The 26,848-nt window shown below is 41.3% G+C and overlaps 1 protein-coding gene across 3 annotated transcripts in view; it reads right to left on the bottom strand.

The window, feature by feature from the left end:
* Positions 1-26,848, bottom strand: part of TMEM39B (transmembrane protein 39B) — a 509,422-nt gene that overhangs the window by 449,132 nt on the left and 33,442 nt on the right. For 2 of the 3 annotated variants that reach the window (XM_044082633.1, XM_044082651.1), the window contains exon 2: positions 57-238. In XM_044082633.1, the coding sequence (XP_043938568.1) occupies positions 57-184 (128 nt within the window). In that variant the 5' untranslated portion in view covers positions 185-238. Of the gene's footprint in view, positions 1-56; positions 239-11,041; positions 11,193-26,848 lie in introns of all 3 variants that reach the window. The other variant, XM_044082642.1, reaches the window with a different exon arrangement.

Raw genomic sequence — 26,848 nt, forward strand, 5'->3', positions numbered from 1 at the left:
CACATTTTATCAGCAAAGTAAAGCAATAACTACAGGAAACAACTGTCGGGCATTACCTTGTCCGGGAACGGACTCCAGTAACTGGAGAGCTGGAAGTATGAGCAGAGCCACCAGCTGATCCCATTTCACCGAGGGTATTTCGGCAGTAGGATGTCCTATTGGGCCCTCTCCTTCCTCCTGCCATAACATCAAAGGGCTCAATGCTATCGTCTTGGAATAACTGAACAGACTTCAGAACCTGTAAAACAAAACCAAGATCTCTATTAAACCAACAGCGCAACCAGTACCCTACAAAATCAAACACAGAAATATTATATAGCAGAACATGATGCTCTAAATGCAAGAGCAGCAGAAATCTGAAATCCCTTCTGACACATGGAAGGAGCTCCCTCTATCATCTTTGTAGAGTTTAAGCTACAACAGCCCCAAAATAAAATCCAAGCTCATTGAATGTTAACATAAAACAAACGTTTAAAAATTCAATCTTTGAGGCAAATACCCGATTTTTGTACAATTTAATCTTATGCACAATGCCATAAAATCAATCATGGAGTTCTTTCTCAGATGAAAACCATCACCAGTGCCAACAATTATGGTAGCAACAAAAATACCTTTTTACTAACATTTCTAAGGAAACAATATATACATATACAGACATATGTATGTATATACACACACACTTTTGTATAATCCCAAAAAGTTTGCAATGAGAGACTGTCAAAATCTGGTGTTTTTTTTTTAAACATTCCAACATTAGGTGGACAGCATTGCTGGAAGCAGTTAAGCTATTATACACATGCTTAAGAAACCTATTATACACATGCTTAAGAAACCTATTATACACATGCTTAAGAAACCTATTATACACATGCTTAAGAAACCTATTATACACATGCTTAAGAAACCTATTATACACATGCTTAAGAAACCTATTGTACACGTGCTTAAGAAACCTATTATACACATGCTTAAGAAACCTATTATACACATGCTTAAGAAACCTATTATACACATGCTTAAGAAACCTATTATACACATGCTTAAGAAACCTTTACTATCAGATGTCCAATAGAGGATATGACAAAAAAGTGATAAGTTATACAGTTAAACCAGGAGTCGTATGGGGTTACTAATACCTAACCAGAGCATACCTAGTATTAAACATGGGTTGTATGGGGTTACTAATACCAAACCAGAGCATATCTAGCATTAAACAGGGGTTGTATGGGGTTACTAATACCCAACCAGAGCACATCTACCACTAAACAGGGGTCATATGGGGTTAATAAGAGTATTGCGTCTCTCTTTTTTACATGCAACTTCGATTATTCTTATGTTAATTTTGTATACTTTGTAATAGATGGAGCTTTTCTCCCTAGGCATCCACTGAAAATGCGTTTCTGACCCAGAAGACTTTCCCGGTCAACAAATGTCGATACATAAATAAATAAATAAATAAATAGTACCTAACCAGGGCATACCAAGCATTAAACAAGGGGGGGGGGGGTAAGAGGTTACTAGTACCTAACCAGAGCATGCCTAGCATTAAACAAGGGTCATGTAAGATTACTAGTACCAAACCAGAGCATACCTAACATTAAGGCAAGGTTCGTATGTGGTTACTAGTATCTAACCAGAGCGTACCTAACATTAGACAAAGTTCATATGTAGTTACCAATATCTAACCAGAGCATACCTAACATTAAGGCAAGGTTCGTATGTGGTTACTAGTATCTAACCAGAGCGTACCTAACATTACACAAAGTTCATATGTAGTTACCAATATCTAACCAGAGCATACCTAACATTAGACAAGGGTTGTATGTGGGATTACTAGTACCTAACTAGAGCATACGTAGCATTAGACGGGGGTCATACGGGGTTACTAGTACCTAACCAGAGCATACTTAGCATGAGACAGGGGTCGTATGGGGTTACTAGTAATCCAATCCTTTCCGTGTTGGAGAGGAGCCTTCTAGCTTATCAGTGGGAGTGGTAAGCACTAGGTAGCCTATCTATCACAAGGTGGTTTCTGGCCCAGAAATTGTAGTTTAATGGCAGTTTGGGCAGTTTTTCCATCTCTTTCTGGTTTAAAAGCCCACCCTTGCACTTGTTTTCCACCTTTGCTGTAACTAGTCTAGTCCATATACAAATTTGCTGTATCCAGGACTGTTTGTAAGCTTTTGAGCCCCCAAGCCTTTCTGTGTTGGAGGGAAGCATTCTAGCATATCAGTGGGGGAGGTAAGCGGTAAGCACTAGGTAGCCTATCTACCACAAGATCCAGGTACAGATTTAGTTTTAGCACTTGAATTTACTTATTCGTACTCAGCACTTGTTCAGAACTTGTTAACACTAAATAAGCTACAAATAACTACAGCACTTTAACCTTCCTCTTGAGGAAAACAGTTTTTGTACTTACTTTCCTCACTTGCTTAGAGAAAAACTGCTCCTGCACTCACTTTCCTCACTTGTCTAGAGGAAAGTATTTTTTTTTTTATTCAGGCATGTCCAAGGGTCAGCTCCCAGTGTTCTCTCCAGTCTATCTGATGAATCTGGGCATCTTGAGGCAATGCAGCAATTGCCTCATGTACACAGACAACCCTCTGCTTCTACGACCCACCACCACAACCTGTGAGAGATGCACTTATCTAGCCAAACTGGAGGTAAAGCTCTCCAACCAAGACTGCAACTGACAGTCAAGAGGAGAAGGTAAACACCTGCACCCCACCACACTCGTCACATAGTCCCACTAAATCTACACCACCAAAATCCACACACAGAAACACAAAATTTGCAGAGGCTCTCAATAATAATCTGCTCAAGAAACAGAGACCTCCAAGGCAGAAATGCAAGCAACTTCTACCCCCCAACACAACCCAAATGACACAAAGGCCACAGACTCAGTGTGCCAATAAACCACAGCCCATAAGGCAAACCAACGTACCCAACACACTAGTCATAGGTGACTCTATAGTCATGTCCCACTCACCAGGCTAAATAAGGAGAAGGTTACAGTCAGCTGCCTGTCGGGTGCCAGGATCCGCCACATAACCCACACACTCAGGTCACTCCACAAGTACAAATATGACTCTGTCATTGTCCATGTTGGTGTGAACGACCAGAGACGTACTTCCCTGGACTACATGGAAAGAGACATGGAAGATCTTGTAGCCCAGGCAGGTATGACCCTAGCCCTGAGTAGCATCCTGCCGTCACCCAGAATGATACTGCAGTACAAGGACAAAATGATTGACTTCGACAATTGGCTAAGCTTCTGGTGTCATTCTAAGAGGATCCAGTATCTCTCTGCCTGGGACGACATGGTCGACAGACCGCAATGCTTTGCCAGAGATGGCCTGTACCTGTCACCCCTGGGATTCCGGATACTGGCTAAGGCTCTTGCCACCCCTATAGTGCCTTTTTAGGCAAGGTTCAAATGACAAAATCACTGTTACAGGAACAGGCAAGCAAAAACTGAGGGTAATGCTACTCAATGCTAGAAGTCTAAATCTCAAAATGCACTCACTCGAGGCACTCCTTAAAATGGAGAACATAGATATCTGTGCAGCGACCGACACCTGGTTCAAGACTCTAGACAGTACCCCTGCATTACCAGGCTATAACCCACACCATACTTTTCGGCCATCTAACCTGGACCAGAACACCACAGGCGGAGCTGTGTCCATATTCATTAAGGATATCCACACCTCCAAGCTAGTTGCACAGCATAATGCATCCGAGGTTATCCAAGTGCAACTCTGGGCAAAACTGCAATCCAAATTGTAGCTTGCTACAGGATCCCCACCATGCCCCAGGATTCCCACTCCTCTTTTCTTGATATACTGGAAAATATTAGGGTTCAAACACCCCAATAATGGGAGATTTCAATTACCCCACCATTAACTGGGAAAACTACTCCTGTACCACACTCCTTCACTCAATGCTTTCTGGAATTCATAAATTCCAATGCCCTGGATCAACTTGTCCACACCCCCACCAGGGGCAACAATATCCTAGACCTAGTCATTACCAACATGAGTGACTGGTGTTCCACACCTGAAATCAACTCCTCGTTGGTCAGATCTGACCATAAGCTAATCACCCTAGATATCCGGCATCCCACCCCCATCCACCATTAAGGAAACCACAGAAAAAAAAGCATGAACTTGGCTTTGGAGAAATTAAGACAGAAGTGGCTAACTTCATGACACCCATGCAGATGGACAACATAGTTACGACTGCAGAATCTTGCACAAATGCACTTTATAAGCACTTACACGAGTGCATAGATCGGGCTATCCCAAACAGAACCAAGACGCTATCCTCCAAAAAAAGGAAGCCAATCTAATGCCCTGCCATAAACAAACTATAACAGAAGGAAGAACTGTTGCAAAAGAGAGTAAAATCCCATGAATGGAGGAGCTCCCTGGTCAGCCTCAGTAAGAAGCTGAGATCCCTTATAAGATCCTCCAAGGCTAGTTATGAAAACAAAATTGCCACTGATTCTAAGGGCAACCACAAAGCATTCTATAGCTATGTCAAGAATCTCAATGGCAACACCCAGATCTGCTCTGAGTTACAGCACAAAGGCACGAAAATTATAGAAAAAAATGATATTGCCAATATCCTGGCAGATAGGTTCAGTGCTAAATTTACCCCCCTCTCACCCCTTAAAGGGCCCATAGCTACACAGGAAGAATGCAGAGTCCCTGTAATCACATCTATGCAGGTAAAAGCTACACACTAAAACCAAAAACACAGCATCCATGGGACCGGACAACATCCCAGGCTGCGTTTTACACAAACTTCAGAACGAACTGGCTGCCCACCTAAGCACCATGTTTAATCATATTCTCGCATCAGGCTTTGTGCCCACTGAATGGCACACAGCAACAGTTATCCCACTTCACAAAAGGGGAGCCACCACTGATCCTGGGAACTATCGCCATATTAGCCTGACGAGCCTGGTCTGCAAGGCCATGGAACGTATCATCATGGAACTCATAAACAAAGACACTGGTAACCTCCAAACTCTGGACCCCACCCAGTTCGGGTTTGTGAAAGGCAGATCATGCCTTCTGAACCTGATCAACTTCTTTGAGGCAGTCACCAAAGCCGTAGACGAGCGTAAGGTGGTTCACACAGCCTATCTTGACTTCCCAAGGCTTTCGACACCATCCCCCATTCTGGAATTAAAGTTAAACTCACTAAACTAGGAATAAATCCCTACGTCACAAGATGGGTTGTCAGCTGGGCTCATTGACAGTACCCACACTGTAAAAGTTGCAAACTCCAAATCTGACTTCAAACCAGCAACAAGTGGAGTACCACAGGGTTCAGTCCTGGGACGTTTCCTGTTTGGTATCTACTTCTCTGAAGTACAGGCTAACACAGAAGGCCTCTGGCTAACAAAGTTCACAGATGACTGCAAACTAAGAGCCATAGTTGAGTCCCCAAATGATGTGGACATCCTACAGAAGGACCTCACTGAGACGGATGGCTGGTGTCAGAGGCATGGCCTCAAGCTCAATGCAAACAGTGCATTGTCATCCCCTTTGGTAAAACTCTGTACCCATGAACTACCACATAAATGTCAGTCTACTTAATGCCAAATGTGTGATAAGACCTTGGGACCCAGGTGGACAGTAGTCTCTCCTTTGATAATCACATCGCCACAGCAGTTAGGAAATCCTTCTATGTGGCACACCTCATCACAAAAGGGTTCTCATCCGGGGGGGGGGGGGAGAGGGAGGTCATTGTTCCCCTCTACTCGGCACTCCGACCCATTATAGAGTAAAACGCCCCTTTTGGAATGTACCTCACAAGATATCTGCAGCAGCTGGAAAGGCCACAGAAGTACCTCACAAAGAGGATTACTGGCTTCAAACAGATGCCTTATACTGACAGTCTCAAAAAACTCCAGCTTTACTCTGTAGCATATCGCCTACTCAGAGGAGATCTCTGCCTAACATAAAGCAATGTTAAACCCAGAGCTGTTGGACATGCTACACCTTAAAAAATCCCAATCCCTCCAAGCTACACGCTGTAGGGACCTAAACCTTGTCACCACAATAAACAAGACAAGCTGGAGGGATAGATTCCTGTCCCAGAGACTTCCTATACTCTGGAACAAGCTACCCATCTATGTCAAGCAAAGTTCTTCACTGACACAGTGTGACACTCAGTGTGCCGAACAGTCACAGCCCTTAAGGCTAAAACAACACACCTGATACACTTGTAATAGGTGACTATCGTCAGGCACACTGCCGTCCCGCTCACCAGACTGAAAAAGGAGAAGGTCACGGTGAGCTGCCTGTCGGGCACTAGGATCCGCCACATAACACAAGCACTCAGGTCACTCCAAGGCAAGTACAAATATGACTCCAGTCATTGTCCATGCTGGTGTGAATGACCTGAGACGTACCTCCCTGGACTACATGAAGAGAGACATAGAGGAGCTCTCTGAGCATGTAGCCCAGGCCGGTATGACCCTGACCTTGAGTAGCATCTTACCCTCACCAAGAATGATGCCACAATATGAAGACAATATGATCAATTTCAACAATTGGCTTAAGTATTGGTGTCATTCAAAGGGAAGCCAATGCCTGTCAGCCTGGGATCACATGCTCGACAAGCCACGATGCTTTGCTAGGAACGGCTTGCACCTGTTACCCCTGGGCTTTCGGATATTGGCAAAGGCTCTTGCCATCCCCATAGTGCCTTTTTTAGGCAAGGCTCAAAAGTCAAACCCACCTCCACAGGTACCACAAAGGATAAGAAACAGAGTAATGCTACTCAACGCCAGAAGTCTAAACCTCAAGATGCACGCACTCGAAACTCTCCTTAGCATGGAGAACATAGATATCTGTGCAGTAACAGAAACCTGGTTCAAGGCTCCCGAGAGCATCCTAGCACTACCAGGTTATACCTCATACCATGCTTTTCGGCCCCCAAACTTGGACCGAACCACAAAAGGAGGGGGAGTATCAATATTCGTCAAAGATACCTACACCTCCAGGTTGGTGACACAGCACGAAGCATCAGAGACTATCCATGTGCAACTAACAGTGGGTAAAACAGCCTTCCAGTTTATAGCCTGCTACAGTCCACCCTCCCAAACCCAGGAACCCCACTCGGCCTTCCTGAGAACACTGGAAAATATGAAGGTCTCTCCAAACACCATTATATTGGGCGACTTCAACTACCCAAACATAGACTGGGAGCATTACTCTAGCGCCAATACCCTAGCCCAAAGGTTCCTAGAATTTATAAACTCCAATGTTATGGAACAACTTGTTACCACTCCCACAAGAGGGGAAAACATACTGGACCTGATCATCACCAACATAGGGGCTCTATGCTCCAGACCAGAAGTGTATCCCTCACTGGTAAGATCAGACCATAAACTAACCTCACTGGATATTCACATCCTGACCCCACCCCCTGCCCAGAAAACCACAGTGAAAAACTTCTCTAAAGCCAATTTCACACTCCTCAAAACCGAGGTGGAATCCTTCAAAGCCCCTGGGCCTGTGGAAAATATGGCCCAGGCCGCAGAATCCTTTATAAACGCATTCTATGAACAGCTTCAGGAATGCATGGATCATGCAATCCCAAATAAAACCAAGACCCAATCCTCCAAAAGGCAGGCGTCCTGTCTGGTGGACCCCAGCCACAAACAAACTATACAATAGAAGGAGGAAGCTACTACATGATAGAGCAAAATCCCAAAAAGGGAAGGCATCTCTGATCAGTATTAGCAAAAAACTACGGGCACTCATAAAATCGTCTAAGGCCAGCTTCGAGAGAAAAATTGCACAGGACACCAAGGATAATCAACAAGGCTTTCTTTAGTTATGTTAGGAACCTGGGTGGGAATTCCCAGATATGCTCAGAATTAGTCCAAAATGACAAAAAATACACCGAACCCACAAACATTGCCAACATCCTAGCTGACAGGTTCAGCACAACCCCCCCCCCCCACCAAAAGGGCAAATATCTATCCCAGCAGAGTGCTGCCCCCCTGACATCTCAGATGCTTAGGTAAGAGCCACCCTCTCCAAAGCAAAAAAACACAGCATCAATGGGACCAGACGGTGTCCCGGGCTGTGTCCTACATGAACTCCAAGAAGAGCTAAACCCAAACATAAAACTAATGTTCAATCTCAGCCTTACTACAGGATATGTACCCAAAGAGTGGCGTACAGCAACAGTGGTCCCTCTCCACAAAAGTGGTGCTTCAACGGATCCTGGAAACTATTGCCCCATAAGCCTGACTAGCTTGGTCTGCAAAGCTATGGAAAGGATCATCATGGACCTCATAAATAAAGATACTGGGGACCTACAGACACTGGATCCTACCCAGTTCGGCTTTGTTAAGGGCAGATCCTGCCTCTTAAACCTGGTCGATTTCTTTGAAACAGTCACCAAGGCCAGTGACGAGGGGAAGGTGGTCCACACAGCCTACTTGGACCTCGCAAAAGCCTTCGATACAATACCCCACTCGGGCATTATAGATAAGCTCACCAGCTTAAATATAAACCCCTATGTCACTAGATGGGTTGCAAACTGGCTCAAGGACAGAACCCACATGGTTAGAACTGCTGGAGCCATGTCAGACTCCAAACCAGTTACAAGTGGTGTCCCACACGGCTCAGTCCCGGTATATATTTCTCGGAGGTACAGGCCAACACAGAAGGACTGTGGCTGACCAAGTTCGCAGATGACTGCAAACTAGGCACCATAAAATCGACTCTCCAGCCGACACAAGCATCCTCCAAAAGAGCCTCACAGAAACAGACAACTGGTGCCAGAGCCATGGCCTCAAGCTAAACGCCAAAAAGTGTATAGCCATCCCCTTTGGCAAAAACAAAGTGCCCACAAATTACCACATAGGTGGTAATCCATCAAGTACGGAAGAAGTAATTAGGGACCTGGGGACCCAAGTTGATAGCAATCTCTCATTTGAAAACCACGTGGCCAAAGTGGTTAGAAAAACATTTTATACAGCCCAGCTAATCATGAAGGAATTCACATCTAGATCAGGGGACGTCATCGTGCCTCTTTACTCATCCCTCATCAGGCCCATAATTGAGTACAATGCCCCTTTTGGGATGTACCTTACCAGACACCTGCAGCAACTGGAAAGACCCCAAAAGTACCTCACCAAGAGGATCAAAGGGCTCAAACAGATGCCATATGCTGCCCGGTTAAAGAAACTCCAGCTCTACTCAGTGGCATACCGCCTGCTCAGAGGCAATCTGTGCCTGACGTATAAAGCCATGTCCAACCTGGAATTAATGGACATGCTGCACCTCAGAAAATCCAAATCCCATCGAGCTACGCGCTCGAGAGACTTGAACCTCAGCACTGAAATAAATAGGACATGCTGGAGGGACAGATTCATAACCCAGAGGCTCCCTTCACTTTGGAATAAAATCCCAGTCCAGGTTAGGCAGAGTCCCTCATTGACTCTCTTCAAGAGGAATCTTGATGAGTGAATGGGAGATCATAGGTTTACCCCGGGTATCACTTCTGTGTCACTGTTAGCCAGAGGCACAGTATACTAACCTCGAAAAAGGGCATAGCAAAATTCATTTAAAATGGGTGGCGAAAGCCAAACACACACTGGCTAGGCTTATAAATGCTCTAGGGCAGATAGCCTAGTATGAACCTATTAGCACTTTTCAAGAAAAATCTTGAGTGGATGGGAGATAGGAAATCCACCCCAGGGATCACTTCTGTGGCTCTGCTTGACAGGGGCATAGGAAATTAACTTTCTTGGGTGGCGTAAGCCAGGGAACCTTGTTGGCTAGGCTTACTTAGGCCCTTGGGCCGATTAGCCTAGTACCTACCTATGAACCTATTTACATTTGAACACGATGCTGGAGGAGGATAGGTTAGCTTTGCTGCTAGTCAAACAATAAATGGTGAATTTTATTACAGGAAGAGTATTTCAAAACAAATGGAACTCAAGAAGAGGGGAAAACACAACTGTCAGTTTATTTGACTTGGCAGCAGAACCAAGAGATACCTATTCAGATTCCAAGCACTCATATCCCATAATAACCCTAGCTTCCAATCATCAACCTCCCCCCATGAATGGATCATTAGGAAGCAACTCCATACGACGACATCTGCACTTATCGAGAGAACACACACAGCACAAGACAGTACATAGACACACCTGAATTAAGATTTTTCTTTTCTTTTTTTTTTTGCTGCAGAAGGGCAACCCCAATGCCTTCCACACACACTGCAAATTAACAACAGAATAACACAACAAAAAGTGAAACTGTATTCCAAAACACCAACTTGTTGTTCTTCTCTGTGCTTGCTTAACCTCCCCTTTAGCAGTTAAATAATGAAACATTGTGGCCTGGTAACTGGAACTGTAATCACCAGTAATACCCTCGACAAATGGGGCAAGTTCATCTGTGTGACTCAATTAGAATGCCAGTATAGATTTGTTGATCAGCCCTGCACAGCAATGGGTCCTGCTTCTTAATCAAACAGAGTTAGCAGACATGAACAGAAGTTAAAAAAGATGAGATTAAGTTTCCTAAGAAAAGTAGGTGTAAGAAAGTAAAGGGCTGACTTGTCAGTGCAGACTTAATACGATACTTTAACTGGTAATGAAAGCCCTCCAATACAAAGCTATGTATGCAATCAAAATTTGGTAGAACAGACATCTTTTTGCTCTATTTTTTTAACCCAGTAGGAGGACGTCAGATCCATTCATTGTAATTAATTTTTCCTTTATATTTTCATGTTGCTAGTGCGGATTCAGTAACAGGAAGTCACTTAGTGAAAGTACTTACTAACAGAAACTGCATTGTTAGCCCTTTAGAATATCTGGAGCTATCAAATCAGTTAAATGTGCAAAACACTGTTTGATGGCTTCCCAGCTATGCCTCTAATACACTACAATCTCTCAAGTTTCTCTCTGCCGACACACAATTTGTGTTACGCTTCACTGAAACATGAACGGCCCAATAGTAACATCAAACAAACAAATGCAGCTGTAGGTAAATCCACGTACCTCAAGAGCGATCGTCACAGAAATGTCACTGCAACAGTAAATCTTAACATCTGGCTTCTCACTTGTATTGCTTTACTTGGACAGTAGTTTCATCATCTCTCCTGGTATCTCTCTGATGATTAGCAGAGGTCAGTGTTCCACAGATGCCTAGCTGTTGAGACATACACAGGAGTCTTGGATACCGGATTATTTCACTTTTTAAAATCACTTAAGTTAGTCCCTCACAAGGACTAAGTGTAAATAAGGCAATCTTGGAATAAAACTCAAACAACCTTCCCTCCTGCACTTGGATCAATATACCCCTCTTAAACACACTCTCATATTTTCTAAATGCCTCTCATACACAGCTCTTACCCTCTCATGCATCCCCTCTATACCCAAGTTATAAACCTGACAGATGCACCAGTCTGGAACAGGCAGCCTAGCTAGAACCAATCCTTTACCCTGCTCTTTCACTCAAATACTATTACCACTATCTTCTTATACAATACTAATACCCCACCTACATAATTTTATAATTAATTACATCCCTTGAACTCTTTACAAGCCTTTCTCTACTGAAATGCAAGAACACTAAACTTCATCACGTTACAGTGTTTTCCCTTCTACATCATAATTCTATTTCCTTCCTGCATGATTTTAGAGCTACCAGAACTGCATGGATTTACACCTATTTATGTAATAATTTTGTGTATATACACCTGTTTTGCAAATGTGTTTTATTATTTTCTGTGACATGTAACTATTGTATTTTGAGAAAGTACAGTTGTGCAAGTTGAACTTAACCAAAACAATACATATTCAAATGATCACTGCTGCAGTAGCCTCAGCTGTATGGGTTATATCCTACCTAGGATACATCAGCCAGCCAGTTTCTAAACCTACAGGGAACCTTCAACGCACTCAAACTGTCAAGCAGCTCAAGGGGAGCTGACTAAAAGACAAGTTTGGGCACAAAGCCCTTCAGAGCTTTATGGACAGCAGAGAGAGGGAGACAGAGCCCTGAAAGGACAACAATGGGAACAAGCTTTATGGACAGCAGAGAGAGGGAGACAGAGCCCTGAAAGGACAACAATGGGAACAAGTAAAAGTTAAAATTCCACACCTGGCATAAAAAAACACAGCAAAAAAAAACAATGCCATGAAACCCCAAATCCTGAAGTATTCCCTCACAGTGACGGAAATCTGAATGGAAAAACTTAGAAATAGATCTAAATAAAGATATACATTTTTTCCTGTGGAAGAAAATCTCTTTGAACTGATGTGTCTAGTTAATGTCCCAGGAACAGAATCCTGTGTGAGGGAGTTTAGAAAGAACTCTGAATGTTCTCCGATGCCCTCTAGCCTGCAAAGAGCTATAGGTAGAACCAGACAATTTGTGAACACACCTGGTGCATTAGAACATCCAAAGGGTAAGGCACAGAACTGATAATGTGATCCAGACACACACAACCTTAACAAAAGCCTAAAGTCTGGACGAATAGGAATGCGATGAAAAGCATAAGTGTAGTGTTAGAAGGAAACTTAAGAGGAAGAAGAGGCAGAGTTTGCGAGGTGACATAGTTGTGAATTTGGGCACTATCAGAAACTGGTCTTGAGCGTTTTCTTTCTTCAGAATTAGGAATATCGATAAATAAAACCCCTTCTCCACCTGGGAAGGAGGAACTGGTTCTATTGCTCCTTGGGACAGCATGTGATGAAGAACAGGTGGAAACAAAACTGTCTGATATACAGGATGAGGAATGACCCCCTTGAAAAGGAGGAATCTCCTCCCACTGCCATCTTTAAGTCTGATGAATGATTTCCAGAACCTATTTGTCTGAAACAATCTGTTGCCCAAGAGAAAAATGGAGATTCAGACTTTTTGGAAGATAAAGAAGACCAGGGTGGGTCAAGTCTCGAGTACTCATTTACACTAGAGTGTTCTTGGTTTTGGGAGGTTCGAGACTTCTTTTTGGAACCTTCTTCCCACTTCTTCTTAAATGTCTGTTTACCTGAATTCTGCTGAATACTTATTCTGTTTTTCTGCCAAAACTGGATAAGGAGAAAGAAAATCCCTTGGACAACGTGGGAAAAAGAGGGCCAAAAAATCTTAGAGATTCCCTGGATCAACCTGGCCCTTTCATCACAGCTTTTTGATCACCTCTACAGCACAGGGAATAAACGCTAAAACTCTATCCAAGGGAGAATTTAAAAGCTCAGTTTTATCATCATATGCAAGGTTCTGAGAATGCAGCAAAGCAGCCTCCTTAAAACCTTACTAGTGGTCATAGCCCTGAGTCATACACACACACAATGGAGTAGTGACCTGTTACCTAAAGCAGATTTTTATTAACAGAAAGACATTGTAGATAAAATATTCTTTATACTTTCACAACATGTCACAAATTTTAACACAGGAGCCTGAAATTTAAGATTTTAAAATTCAAAGTTGCAGACGTATACACAATCCCCCATACCTATCAATTTTAACATTATTATTAGAAAGAGTAGGTTTGAAAATAACCAAGTGCTTAGCAGCAGAGGAGTCAACTAAGGTTATAGTTAAAAGACTGAATCTGCCTTTTTTAGGTAGATCTGGCTGACTGTAGGCAGTAAGGCACACATCCTCTAAAGCAGACAGGAAAGGAGGAATGGGTGTAGGTTCTGGAAAATTCTTCTGTAACAACTTTCAGTATTTTTTGAGGGACTGAGTAATACCATGTTCTTTCCACTGAAAACACTGGGACATTTTAGCAATATTCTTAGGAGAAAGAGAACCCCCACAGGGAGAATCAGAAACTGAGCTCTCCTCTCAGTCTGAATCAGAAATCTAAGGAAAAAACCTTGAATCTGCCTCTGCATCTTCCTGTTCAGATTCAGAATCTTGAATCTCTTCAGGAAAGGCAGCATCTCTCTTTCTTTTACTGGAAAATACTCTAAAAGAAGGATCAATATCATGAACCAAACCCTGTGCCAGTCCCAGTAAATTACTCCAATCCAAAGAAATCTGAGGGGGGAGTATATACCGTTTTTAGGTTCCTCAAGGATGTGGACAGTACTCTAACTTAACAGGGAAACCTGCTCCCTCTCCCAGGACTGACAAGAGTGGTTCGCCCTTGCCCACTAAGGGGACACCAACAACCACAGAGGACGTGGTTAACCCCCAGTCCATACTGCCTGTAGGTGCTACACCAGAGGGATTTAGGGTAAAAGGTGAGTGGTCTGTGGTACAACAAATGGCTATCCATACTGGCTGTAGGTGCTACACCAGAGGGATATGGGGTAAAAGGCGAGTGGTCCGAGGTATAACAAACAGTTAAAGCATGGTTATCCACCCGTGGCTGAGGCAAATTGCTAGCCTGCTGTGGTAGCAGCTGTTTGCTTAACTTTTTCTTTTTGTGCCTAGAAGGATAGACAGTGGGTTTGGACTACTAAAATGGCTGCACACTGAGAAACAGCTCAACTCTAGCTCTCCCAGGGTGAAAACTGGAAGTTAGCAGAGAAAGCCAGTGGACCTAGATTTCTGGCCAGTAAGTGCATTGCCTGGATGCCAGGAAAAAAAGAGAAACACAGGCCCTGAAGGAAAATCAGTGACAAAAGGCAATGAAAAACACTGACTGGGAAAGTATTCTAGATGTTCAGCAAAAAAGTAGTGCAAGCTCCAGAGACTACTTCCAGTAATCTAGAGGAAAAGTATAAGGCAACTGCACACAGACTGGACTAAAATAAATGAAATATATTAAATGAAGTATATAAACTCAAACAATAAAAGGCTGGAAAAAATGAAAGAAGTTTTAAAACACATTCAGATAAGGTGATAAAACTGCAAAACTCAGAGGCTGAAATGAAGAAAAGGCTGGTTGAATATGACACTGCACAAGAAGAATAAAAAAAAAATAGAATTACAGGACAGAGCACGTAGGGAAAAATCTGAGATTTTCTGCTGTACCCGAGAAGCTGGAAGGACCAGATTGTATTAATTCCACAACAGGAATTGTTAACTGAAAGGGCACATTGTGTGTATGCTCCAAACCTGGCTATAAGAAAACAACCCAAGCCTTTAATAGTAAATATGCAATCTTACCAACAGGAGGAGTTGATTCTGACAAAGCTATGGCAGAAGTACAAAACACTCTTTCTCCCACGTTTGGTGTTTGTGGAGAATGACTACTCATTGTACACTAGGCAGAAGAGGAGTAAATTTAACCCGCTATTCAGTGAATGTCAAGAAGCAGGTGTGAGACTCAAACTGCTGTACCCAGTTATCTTTAAAATATTTTTCCCTGGAGGAACAAACTCATTTTTGAAGAAGTACATGCTAAGGAAGAAATACAAAGGTTTGTCAAAAAAAAAAATTAAATGAACTGTGAAACAGAGATTCGGCATTTTGTTCCACTGGTAATAAAGACCAAAGAGACAGACTGTGCCAGTGAAACCTTTTCCAGTGTTTCAAAAGAAAATGCTTGAGAGAGGGAAAAAAAAAGTACACGAGTTGACTAGAAGGACCGAGAGTGCACTGAAGATAAAACAGCGACAGAGTTGGGGAGATGGAGATGAACAGGAATAGAAGAAAATCCAGAAATATTGGACTTTCTTGGGCTTGTTAAACTTGTAGGGGACTCTAAAGCATATGCCCTACTTCAGGTCATTACTGTTCATAAAAATACTCAGGAGAGAGGGGAAGAGAAGGGAGAAAGGTTAACTGCATGTAAAACATTTTTTTTTCTTAACATTAAGCGGGGCAAGATTTTCTTTGCATGTTAAAAACTGAAAAAACTTTACGTTACAAGTGTAATGGGGATACTAATGTAAACAGGTGCTCCTATTTTTTCCTTTCTTTCTCCTTGTTCAGTTTTAAGAACTGTAGGCACTACAATGTAAACAAATCTGCTTAAAAGAGCATTTCAAAAGAAAAATTAGTGTGCTTTCAGTCATTCTTGCATAGGGAAATGACTGCACTAAGGCCATTAGCTTAATTTAGTACCAAGTTTTAAGTGAAGCAAGTAAATGAAAAATAATATTGATTATTAGTTTTTTTTCCTAGTGGGCGGCCACGGTGGTGCAGCGGTTAGCGTTGCCGCCTCACAGCAAGAAGTTCTCCAGTTCGATTCTCGGCTGGGGTGCCTTCTATGCGGAGTCTGCATGTCCTCCCTGTGGTCGCATGGGTTTCCTCCCACATCCCAAAGACATGCAGTAGGTGGATTGGACACTCTAAATTGGCCCTAGGTGTGTGTGTGTGTGTGTGTGTGTGTGTGTGTGTGTGTGTGTGTGTGTGCGTATGTCTTCTGTGGAAGGTTGGGCGCCGGGCTGGCAACTCGACACTGTAAAAACTCCACTGCCAATCATAAGCGGACAGATGATCCGCTGTGGCGACCCCTAACCGGGAAAAGCCAAAAGACGAAGATTGTTTGCTGGTTACTAGAAAAAAAACTATCTGATAAAGAGAAATGGCTTGGAGAAAATGTTTTCTGAAAGCATTCAAGGTTTTTTTACCAGTGGAGAGTGCTATAAAAAGATAAGATAAAACAGCACTTAATAAAACTACAAAACGATACCATGCATCTTAGCATGGATAAGTTTTTTTTTAGGTTAGCTCAAGTCTGTATGTGTGGCTATCACTTTGAAACATCTACTCCTATTAAGAGGATAAAACTTCAATATTTGAATATGTACATAGTTGTGTGTGTTATTAAGTTAATATGTTTTAAGGGAGTATTAAGTGCATGCAGTTTTGTTTGAGGGTTTTCAATAAAACAAAAAGTTCTGTAAAATGTAACATAGGCTCAAATGGAGATGGCAAAAACAACTGTATAAAAGATTAACCTGTCAAACAGTACATGCATGTGACAAAAGCTGAAACTAGACATTTAACAAAAAAGCTGTTGCACATAAAAGGTGTGAATAATAATCTCTCAAGAATATGGTGCTTTCTATAAAGTCTTTAAAGCATTAATGGTCCCACAGATAAATACAAAAAATAACACAGTAGTGAACTACATTAAAAATGTCCAGTGCAAACAGCTACTGGAGACGCACTTGGAAAGAACTGAATGTGAATTTGATAAAGAAAGGTTTTCAGGATGGTTATTCAGCCGAATTCCCGGGACAAAGGAAGAAAAGAGTACTTGCATTAAGTGCAAGAGGAGCTCCAATAGTAAAATGGTAGACTTGCATTACTAAGGGGCTACTGGCAAGGGAGGAGGATTACACTGGCACATTTATATTCCACCTAAAACTCCTATAATGGAGCTTAAGGAAATTCTGGAAGCAATAATCAGCTTTCAACAAGGAACATTACTTATAGGTGGGGACTGGAATTTGATTTGCACCAGGGAAACAGTCTGTGGGACCCAGAAGGGAAGATATAATAAAGGAAGGTAGATTTTTAAAAAAAAATTATGAAAATATTTGGCATGGAAGATGTGAATTCATTACTAGGAGTTCGGAATGAATTTACATATTTCCCAAGATACAAAAACTGGGCTAGGCTAGACAGAATTTACATTTCACAGGAACATGTGCATTTATCTGAAGGTCTTGATACGCACCCAATAACTATTTCAGATCATGTGCCAATAACAACTAAAATAAAAACACAGAGTAATGAAATAAAAATGAGACACTAGCGCTTTCCCACCTACCTGTTGAAAAGAGAGGAATTTAAGGAATGGGTAGTGGAGAGTTTTCAGCAGCTGTTAGAGAGGATTGAATCTTTTTCCAAAAATTAAAGTGGAGTTTAAAAATACGGTGGAAATAAAATAAAAGGAGCTATGATTAAGAAGTAACAAGAATTGTTTAGAGGGACTGACAAATGTGAAAGAATTGCGAAATAGGGGTATATCACAGAACAAGAAGAGAAGCAACTGCAGAATGCTAAACAGAAAATAAGGGATTACCTCAATAAAATGCAGTTCAGAAAGACCACTCTTAACCAACTGTTTTTTGATAAGTTTTTGTGCACTAGAGTTAACACAATGACTCAAGCAACAGAAAGTAGAAAGGGTTGTCACCATGCTTAGGAGGCCTATAACAAGGAAGATAACAAGGGACCCTGCAGAAGTATTAGAAATATTTTGAAAATTCTATGAAAGCCTGTATAAAGTAGAAATCTAGAAATCAAGAAAAGGTACAAATGGAAATCTTTATGGAAGAATTAAATACGCTAAGGTTAGAGGTACAGGAGTCTCGATTACAAACAGTAAGGATAGGAGGAGACGAGATAAAAATGGTGATTATAACCAACTTACAGAAAAGTCCTCAGGAATAGATGGTATTCCTGTAGAAGTCTGGAAGCTAGGAGGGGAAAAACTGATAAAGATCTGGAAGGTTCGGATTGGGAGGGTGGCATAATGGTTAAGGTGTATGCCTTGCAAGCACAAAGTGCAGGGTTTGAGTCTCACAAGGGATAATTGGCTAGGCTTAAAATGGCTCACAAGGGCAGTTAGCTTAGTATTAATCTATGAATTTAACAGTATTTTAAGGAGAAGTACCAACATCATGGAAGGAAGCGGTGGTAGCTGTAATACCTAGAGAGGGTAAAGATCCATCAGATCCAGCTTCATACAGGCCCTTTTCAATACTACACCAGGATTATAAAGTGTTTGTCTCTATAATGGCGAAAAGAATGGCAAATGTAATGCCAAAATTGATAGATATGATCAAATGTGGTTTTGTGTGGGGGAGGCAAACATTTGATAACATTAACAGAACACTGATGATGCAGAGGGAAGCAAAATGTAAGAAAATACCATTGTTGCGGGTGGATCTTGATGCAGAGAAAGCATTTGACAGAGTAAGCTGCGACTTCATGAGGACAGCAATGGGAGCATCTGCATTCCCTGATAAAATTATAAGGTTGATTAGGAAAATATTTGAGAGATCGGAGACAAAAATTAAACATGGTGGGCTCTTCTCTGATAATCTCTGCTTGAGCAGAGGAACCAGGCAGGGGTGTCATCTCATACCTTTATTTCCATTATATTTAGAACCACTGGCAAAGAAAATAAGGGACTCATAAATTCACAGACATAATTGGTATGGTAATCAAGAAAAGCTGGCTCTACTTGCAGATGACTTTTTATTTATTTATTTATCATTTGTTGACCGGGAAAGTCCGACTAGGTTCCACAGAGCCTGTTTTCAGCGGAGGCCCGGGGAGAAATGCTCCAGATGCAAGTCTTTGGAATGTGGGAGGAAACCGGAGTACCCGGAGGAAAGCCACGCGAACACAGGGAGAACATGCAAACTCCACACAGAAGGCACCCCAGCCGAGAATCGAACCGGAGAACCTCTTGCTGTGAGGTGACAATGCTAACCACTGCACCAATGCGCCGCCCGTTATACCTAACAAAACCAGAAAGGGACATTACAGTGCTGTAGAACATACAGGGACAGTTTCAGATCTTTTCGGGATACAAAATTAATGAAGCTAAAACAAAAGCAATAGTTGTAAATTATGAACCCACATATGAATTAGCTCAGCAATATCCATACTTATGGGGGCACGTCAGAATAAAGTATTTAGGAGTATGGATTAAAAGTGATTCTGGTGTGGCAAAAGACTAAAAAGATATACAATAACCGAGAAAATGGAAGCTCTGTTATATGAATATAGATAGTAAGATAGAAGCAGTTAAAATGTTTTACTCCCTTTAGTTTTATACAGAGGTCAGGCATATTTTTTACCAACCAGAAGAGAAGTTGTGGATATCAGTTACTAAGGTGCTGAAGGACTTTATCTGGAAAGGAATGATGGCAGGAGTCAAGCTGGATAATCTTATCCTTCCAGAAGAACAGGCCGGATTAGGATTATCCAAGTCGAAGGGGTACTTCAGAGCAGCACAGTTAAGGCTCCTATACATAGCACAAGCATAAAACAATAATTCAAAGTGGAAAAAGATGATGACGAAACAGGGTGAGGAAGCCGGATTTTGGAAGCAGACTTTTAAGGAGAACAACAATAATAGTGAGGGAAAGGTACTCACAAGAGGGGAGAGTGTGTTGAGGAGATGGAAAGAGTATTTTGAGAGGCTGATGAATGAAGAGAATGAGAGAGAGAGAAGGTTGGATGATGTGGGGATAGTGAATCAGGAAGTGAAACAGATTAGCAAGGAGGAAGTAAGGACAGCTATGAAGAGGATGAGGAATGGAAAGGCTGTTGGCCAAGATGACATCCCAATGGAAGCATGGAGGTGCTTAGGAAAAATGGCAGTGGAATTTTTAACTAGATTGTTTAATGAAATTTTGGAAAGTCAGAGGATGCCTGAGGAGTGGAGAAAAAGTCTTTTGGTACCTATCTAAGAATAACGGTGATGTGCACAGCTGCAGTAACTACAGATGGATAAAATTGATCAGTCACAGCTTAAAGTTATGGGAAAGAGTAGTAGAAGCTAGGTTTAGAAGGGAGGTGATGATTGGTTATCAGCAGTATGGTTTCATGCCAAGGCAAGAGCACTACAGATGCAAGGTTTGCTATGAGTGTTATTGGAGAAATACAGAGAAGGTCAGAAGGAGTTGCATTGTGTCTTTGTAGACTTGGAGAAAGCATACGACAGGGTGCCTAGAGAAGAGTTGTGGTACTGTATGAGGAAGTCGGGAGTGGCAGAGAAGTATGTAAGAGTGGTACAGGATATGTACGAGGGTAGTGTGACAGTGGTGAGGACTGCAGTGGGAGTGACAGATCCATTTAAGGTGGAGGTGGGATTACATCAAGGATCAGCTCTGAGTCCTTTCTTATTTGCAGTGGTGATGGACAGGTTGACAGATGAGATCAAACAGGAGGCCCCGTGGACTATGATGTTTGCAGATGACATTGTGATCTGTAGTGAGAGTAGGAATCAGGTTGAGGAGTCTCTGGAGAAGTGGAGATATGCTCTAGAGAGCAGAGGAATGAAGGTCAGCAGGGCTAAGACAGAATATGTGTGTGTGTAAATGAGAGGGAGGGTAGAGGAATGGTGAGGATGCAGGGAGTAGAGTTGGTAAAGGTGGATGAGTTTAAGTACTTGGGATCAACAGTTCAGAGTAATGGGGAATGTGGAAGATAGGTGAAGAAGAGAGTACAGGCAGGGTGGAATGGGTAGAGAAGAGTGTCAGGAGTGATTTGTGACAGACGGGTACCGGTAAGAGTGAAAGGGAAGGTCTACAAGAGGTAGTGAGACCAGCTATGTTATATGGGTTGGAGACAGTGGCATTGACAAAAAGGCAGGAGTCAGAGCTGGATGTGGCAGTGTTAAAGATATTAAGATTTGCACTCGGTGTGACTAGGACGGATAGGATTAGGAATCAGTATATTATAGGGTCAGCTCATGTTGGACAGTTTGGAGACGAGATTGCGTTGGTTTGGACATGTGCTGAGGAGGGATGATGGGTATATTGGGAAAAAGATGCTAAGGATGGAGCTGCCAGGTAAGAGGAAAAGAGGAAGGCCTAAGATAAGGTTTATGGACGTGGTGAGAGAGGACATGCAGGCGGTTGATGTGACAGAGCAAGATGCAGAGGATAGGAAGAAATGGAAAGAGATGATCCGCTGTGGCGACCCCTAATAGGAAAAGCCGAAAGATGATGATGATGAACAATAATCATACAGATTATTATATTCATAAAGTAGTAGAAAGTATTCTAAGAATTAAGCCAACACGGGAATGGAGAAAAGAAATTCTGCCAATAGGGATGACTGCAATTAGGGATACAGACAATAGGCAAGAGGGGGCTGAAATTTACTGGAGAAAACTGGCAAAGGAACCAAGGTATTGGGAGCAAATAACTAGAGGGGGAAGTAAGAGAATGAGAAAATGCCAAGAACCTATTTGGACTGCAGGTTAGAGACTGCCTTCCCAATAAATGATTGAGAGAGTACAGGCAAAGAGAAAAAAATGGGGGAGGGGTCCTAAACAGAAGACCAGCACTGGTAACATTTTTAGTAGAATCTAGAACAGAAGATGCCATTAAGAAAGGAATAAATTAAGTATAGGGAATGGAATTTTATTGTATTTCCTATAATGTATACTCAGGGTATGCTTTTGTCATCTACTTCTGAAGGAACTCATTTAGCTATAGATAATGATCTAAAGTACTGGTATCAGTTGATATCTGATAATAAAGTTAAAAATCTAGATTTCTTAAAACAAGAATTTGATCTAAGAGAAACTTGCTGGTTAGAGGTTCAGACCGTTAGACAACATCTCATTAATAAAATAGATTTAATGTCTATAACTGTTAAAGTATCTATTCCAACACTGATTGATTACTTGATATTAAATTTACAACATAAAGTTTCTGATAAAGGTAAACTTTCATACATACATAAAGTTATCAGACAAGAAACTTTTTACAGTGTAGATTCATACTGGAATTATTTCACTTCTATTAATGGGGACCCACCAAATCAACAAGATAAACAATATATGTTGGAATCTGCTTATAGAACTACGTCTTCCATTGTCTGGAGACTTTATACATGGAAATTTTTACATAGATCTTTTTATACACCATTGATGATGAATAAAATAAATAATAAAGATAATCTATGTAAGAGATGTAATGTAGAAATTAATGCTGACTGGGCTCATATGTTTTATGACTGTATAAAATTGAAAGAATACTGGAAGTCAATTAATGAATTTTTGCAGGCTCTTTTTACAGATAATTTCATTATTTCTAAATCTCTTATATTATTCAACACACCTGTACCTCAAAGTGTTAAAAAGGTTAAGCTTCCCTTGTTATGGTCTATTCTAGCAGTGGCTAGGAAAATAATAACTAGAAATTGGATTTCAGACACACCTCCTTCGTTCAATGAATTTAAAAATGTTATGAAAATAGTGTGCCATATGGAAATAAACACAATTAGGACTAGAAAAAAAAAAAAAAACAAAGAAAGGAATAAATTAGTCAAGCATATTAAACATTGCACGACAACTATAAGAGAGTCACAGCAGGTTAGAAAGGATTGGGGAGAGAGACTGGATAAGCAATTTCAAAAAGAAAAAAATGGGGGATATATGTACGTCTCCCGTATGCAACAAAGTCTAAAAGATTTAGGATCTTTGCTTGGAAGTGTTTACATAGGTATTTTTATAGCGCAAGTGGACTCCAAAGAATTTTTGCTCAGGTAGACAGCAAATGTTGGAGAAGTGATGGGCAAGAAAGAGGTAAACTGGGAACATATTTTCTACGTGTGTAATGAGTTAGCAGACTTTAAAGACTCCCTGCAGATTGCTCTGTCGGGAGAGTCCGACTGGGCAGAGAGCCACTTTAAGCGGATGCCCCGGAGAAAAGCTCAATAAAGATACAAACAGTGAATGTAATAAGCAATACATAACGTACAGAAACATACAAAAAACTAACATATAGCTATTATCAATAAATAACATTACTAGGACAATAGAGATGAAGCAATATGATAATAAATACATAAATTTAGAGCGAGCGAGCGAGAGAGAGAGAGAGAGAGAGAGAGAGTACTGTTGAAAGGGATATAGCTTCTTTAAGAAGTTTATATTGCAAAATAGGTGGGCATTACCAACAGATATATTTACAAGCATAAGTAATTGGTATTGTGCCAGTGAAGGACTGATACAATAGGAGAAGACAATGACTAATATTTTATGGGGACAGCTTGAACTAGAAGGATGAGATAGGTGGTTTTGTATTTGGATTGGACATAAGTGGTCCTGAGTTAGTGGGAATGAGGGGGTTACAGCAGGGAAATTTAAATTATGATAGTGGAGAGTAAGTAAGGACTAAGGTAAAGAACGCAGGAATGGAATGAGCTAATGGCTGACTGACAATGATGGGATAAATTACAAGTGATGTATAATGTTTGCAGTTACAGTTGTGTTGGCATGGTTTCTAATGTATAATGTTTGCAAATGTGAATGAAAAACTATACCAAACACATTTATATAAATGTAAGATTGCCTATGCCCATACATGACTATAAAGATTTTTTTTTTTTTAAACAAAGACAGACCATGGGAGAAACTATCTGTTCCATGGTCAAACTGAAAATGGTGCCTCTATCCTGGGTAAAAACAGAAAACAATGCCAGTACAACCTTCCTTTTTTAAATCACCTGTGTTATTACTTTTTATCTGATGTGTTATTTCCTCTTCAGGGAAGTTCTTTTAAAGCTAAGAGTGTTGTGTTTTAACGGATTGTCTCAAGACTGTAATGTTCTTTTAAACGCAGCACTTGTCGTTTCTGTCAGTTTAGTAGTAGTGTTTGTGACAAAGGGAAATACTGCCAGCCCAGCTAGCTGGAATTTTGTAAATAATGTCATTTGTGAATATCAACATGATTTATACAAGATGCTTCTGTTACAGCTCTGTATTAGAACTGTATGTTATGTGTATATCAAACATGTTTGTACAGATGTGTGTTGAAAAGGGTATTTGCAATTGATCCAGAGTGTACCCTAATAGAAGAGAACAGAAATGTGCATGCACTAATGTAACTGTTTTAAATGTATATTTTAACAGTGGAAACTGGAATACAGGAGGTTAACTTCAGAAAAAAAATAGCTGAAATTAAATTACTTCATGGCTAGGCCACAGAAAGATGGTATCTTTCAATTTCAGTGCAGTGGAAGACCATGTATGTACTAGGGAGTTTTATGTATTGTCTTTAAGGTGAAATAATTACTAGTTTTGAAATGTGAAGGAATGCAATTGTTTTATGACTTCCACCATCTGCAAATAATCGGAGGTCTATTGTATTTTCACAGGTAGATGCTAAATATTGCTAGCTTCCAGCAGTGGAGGTTTCACCTGGGATAGAGTCAGATGACCAGAAATTATGTCAACCTGCAAGCTATCACAGCAGTAATATTTTTGAGATATTAATTTGAGAGGTCTTTTAGAGAGAGACAGCATTCTGTATTCAATTTTGGGCCTGGCAACAAGATCAATTCACCACATCTGCCTTGCTCTTAAGTTAACAAGGGTATAAGCAATTCTCTTAGCTTCAGTTAGGAATATAGCAAAGCTTAGTTTAGATATTTTTCTTTATTTATTGAAGACTGTCCTGAAATGTTGTTTTAAATATTTCCTGTGGTTTTGAATTCTGATGTGACTGAATATTTGCTTGTTCTTTTTATAATGTATTATTAAATATATTTAAACCTTGCATTTGGCTGATCTTTGTAGAGATATTTAAGTTTTGAGCATACATGTATATTTATTTGGTGACACTGTGTGGGCCACTCATTAGCCTTACTCTTGGTCAGACTACCATTTGTATTAATATTAAATTTTACACAATAAGATTGGACACCCTTTGTTAAAGGGCCTTAAAGTAGCCGATAAGGAGTTGGCTGGTGGCAGTGAAAACTACCTTATAGTCTGGGAAAAAAGGGGCATAGCTACTAAACGTGTGTCAGCTTTTCCCAGGTGTGTGTGTGTCAGCTACTTGGGAAGGGACACAAAGCACTGGTTGGACAAAGAGGGTGCTGGAGATCTTGGCATGGCCACTCAGCTGAGATTTCATCTCTATAGCTGTGCCAATGGGGAGTCTTATTAGGGATCTGAAGAAAGAGGGAGAAACCAGCCCCAGATGGACTGTGGTCTTTGTGTGTTCTTAAGGAAAACTGCACTTGATGGAGAGAGATGCATCTGGAAATACTGTATGTGTACGTATCATCCTCTCAGTGTACGTCCCCCACTTTTGCCAGTGGTAAGGATTGAGGCTCCTTGATTACTAGTCCAGTGGTGGGTCATTATAGTGCTAACTGATAAACATAATTTCTCCACAGAAGAACATTTAATTTAAAGTTGCGAGGCTGATATATTGTTTGAAAGTGCTTTTTTTACTTTTTTTGTACAGAAAAAAGTAACTTTTGTGGACTGGTAGTCCCCCCCCCCCCATGAGGGATCTTATCTGCCCAGCAAAGGAAAGCACACACAGACCATTGATACTCAAAAAGCCCCAGAACAGTACATTCTTTGACAGTAAAGCTCTGAAAGGCTTCATGCCCAAACTTGTCGTTTAGTCAGCTCAGCTCAAACGGTTTGACAGTATGGGCACATGGAAGGTGCCCTGAAGCTTTGGAAGCCGTCCGGCTGTTTATCTTTGGCAGAATATAACACACAGCAATGGTTACTGTAACAGTGATCAATATGAATTACATCTGTCTGAAATTTGTTATTCTAAACACACTGTGATGGAGCTTTTCTTCCCAGGCCTCTGCCGAAAATAGACACTGCTCAGTCAGACTTTCCTGAAAAACAAAGACAAATAAATAAAACAAATTCTCATTTTATTTTCTGAAAAAAAAAATCAAAACAAACAAAAACAACATACTATGGCAGTCTGTAAACTGACTAAGGGCTCCAACACCCAGAGATCCACTATCCTGACACTACCCCATTCCATATTTGGGGAATTAAGATACATTACTGTCATAGCCTGGGTGTACTTCCGCGGTGGTGCAGCGGTAGCGTTGTTGCCTAACAAAAAGAGGATCTCCCATTCGTTTCTCGGCTGGAGTGCGGGGAGTGCCTTCTGTGTGGAGTCTTCATGTCCTCCCCGCGGTTGGGTGGGCGTTTAAAAGACGTGTAAATGGGCGTGCCTTCGTTGAAGGTTGAACGTCGAGCTGGCACCTCGGCGTCTGTGAAAATTCACTGCCATTAAGCAGTTAAGCTGTGGCAACCCCTAACCGGGAAAAGCCGAAAGACAACAACTGTCATAGCGTGGGTGTTATTGGCTAGGCTTGTAAAGGCTCTTGTGCTATTAACCAAGTAATAGCCTATGTAGCATTACAGCAAAACATTAAAACAAAAAAACACACACATCCCTAGGAGAGAGGTTGGCTTTATAGTTGCAGGTCTC

Source organism: Protopterus annectens, chromosome 1.part1 (assembly GCF_019279795.1).
Source record: "Protopterus annectens isolate FY-2018-M chromosome 1.part1, PAN1.0, whole genome shotgun sequence".
Lineage (NCBI taxonomy): Eukaryota > Metazoa > Chordata > Ceratodontiformes > Protopteridae > Protopterus > Protopterus annectens.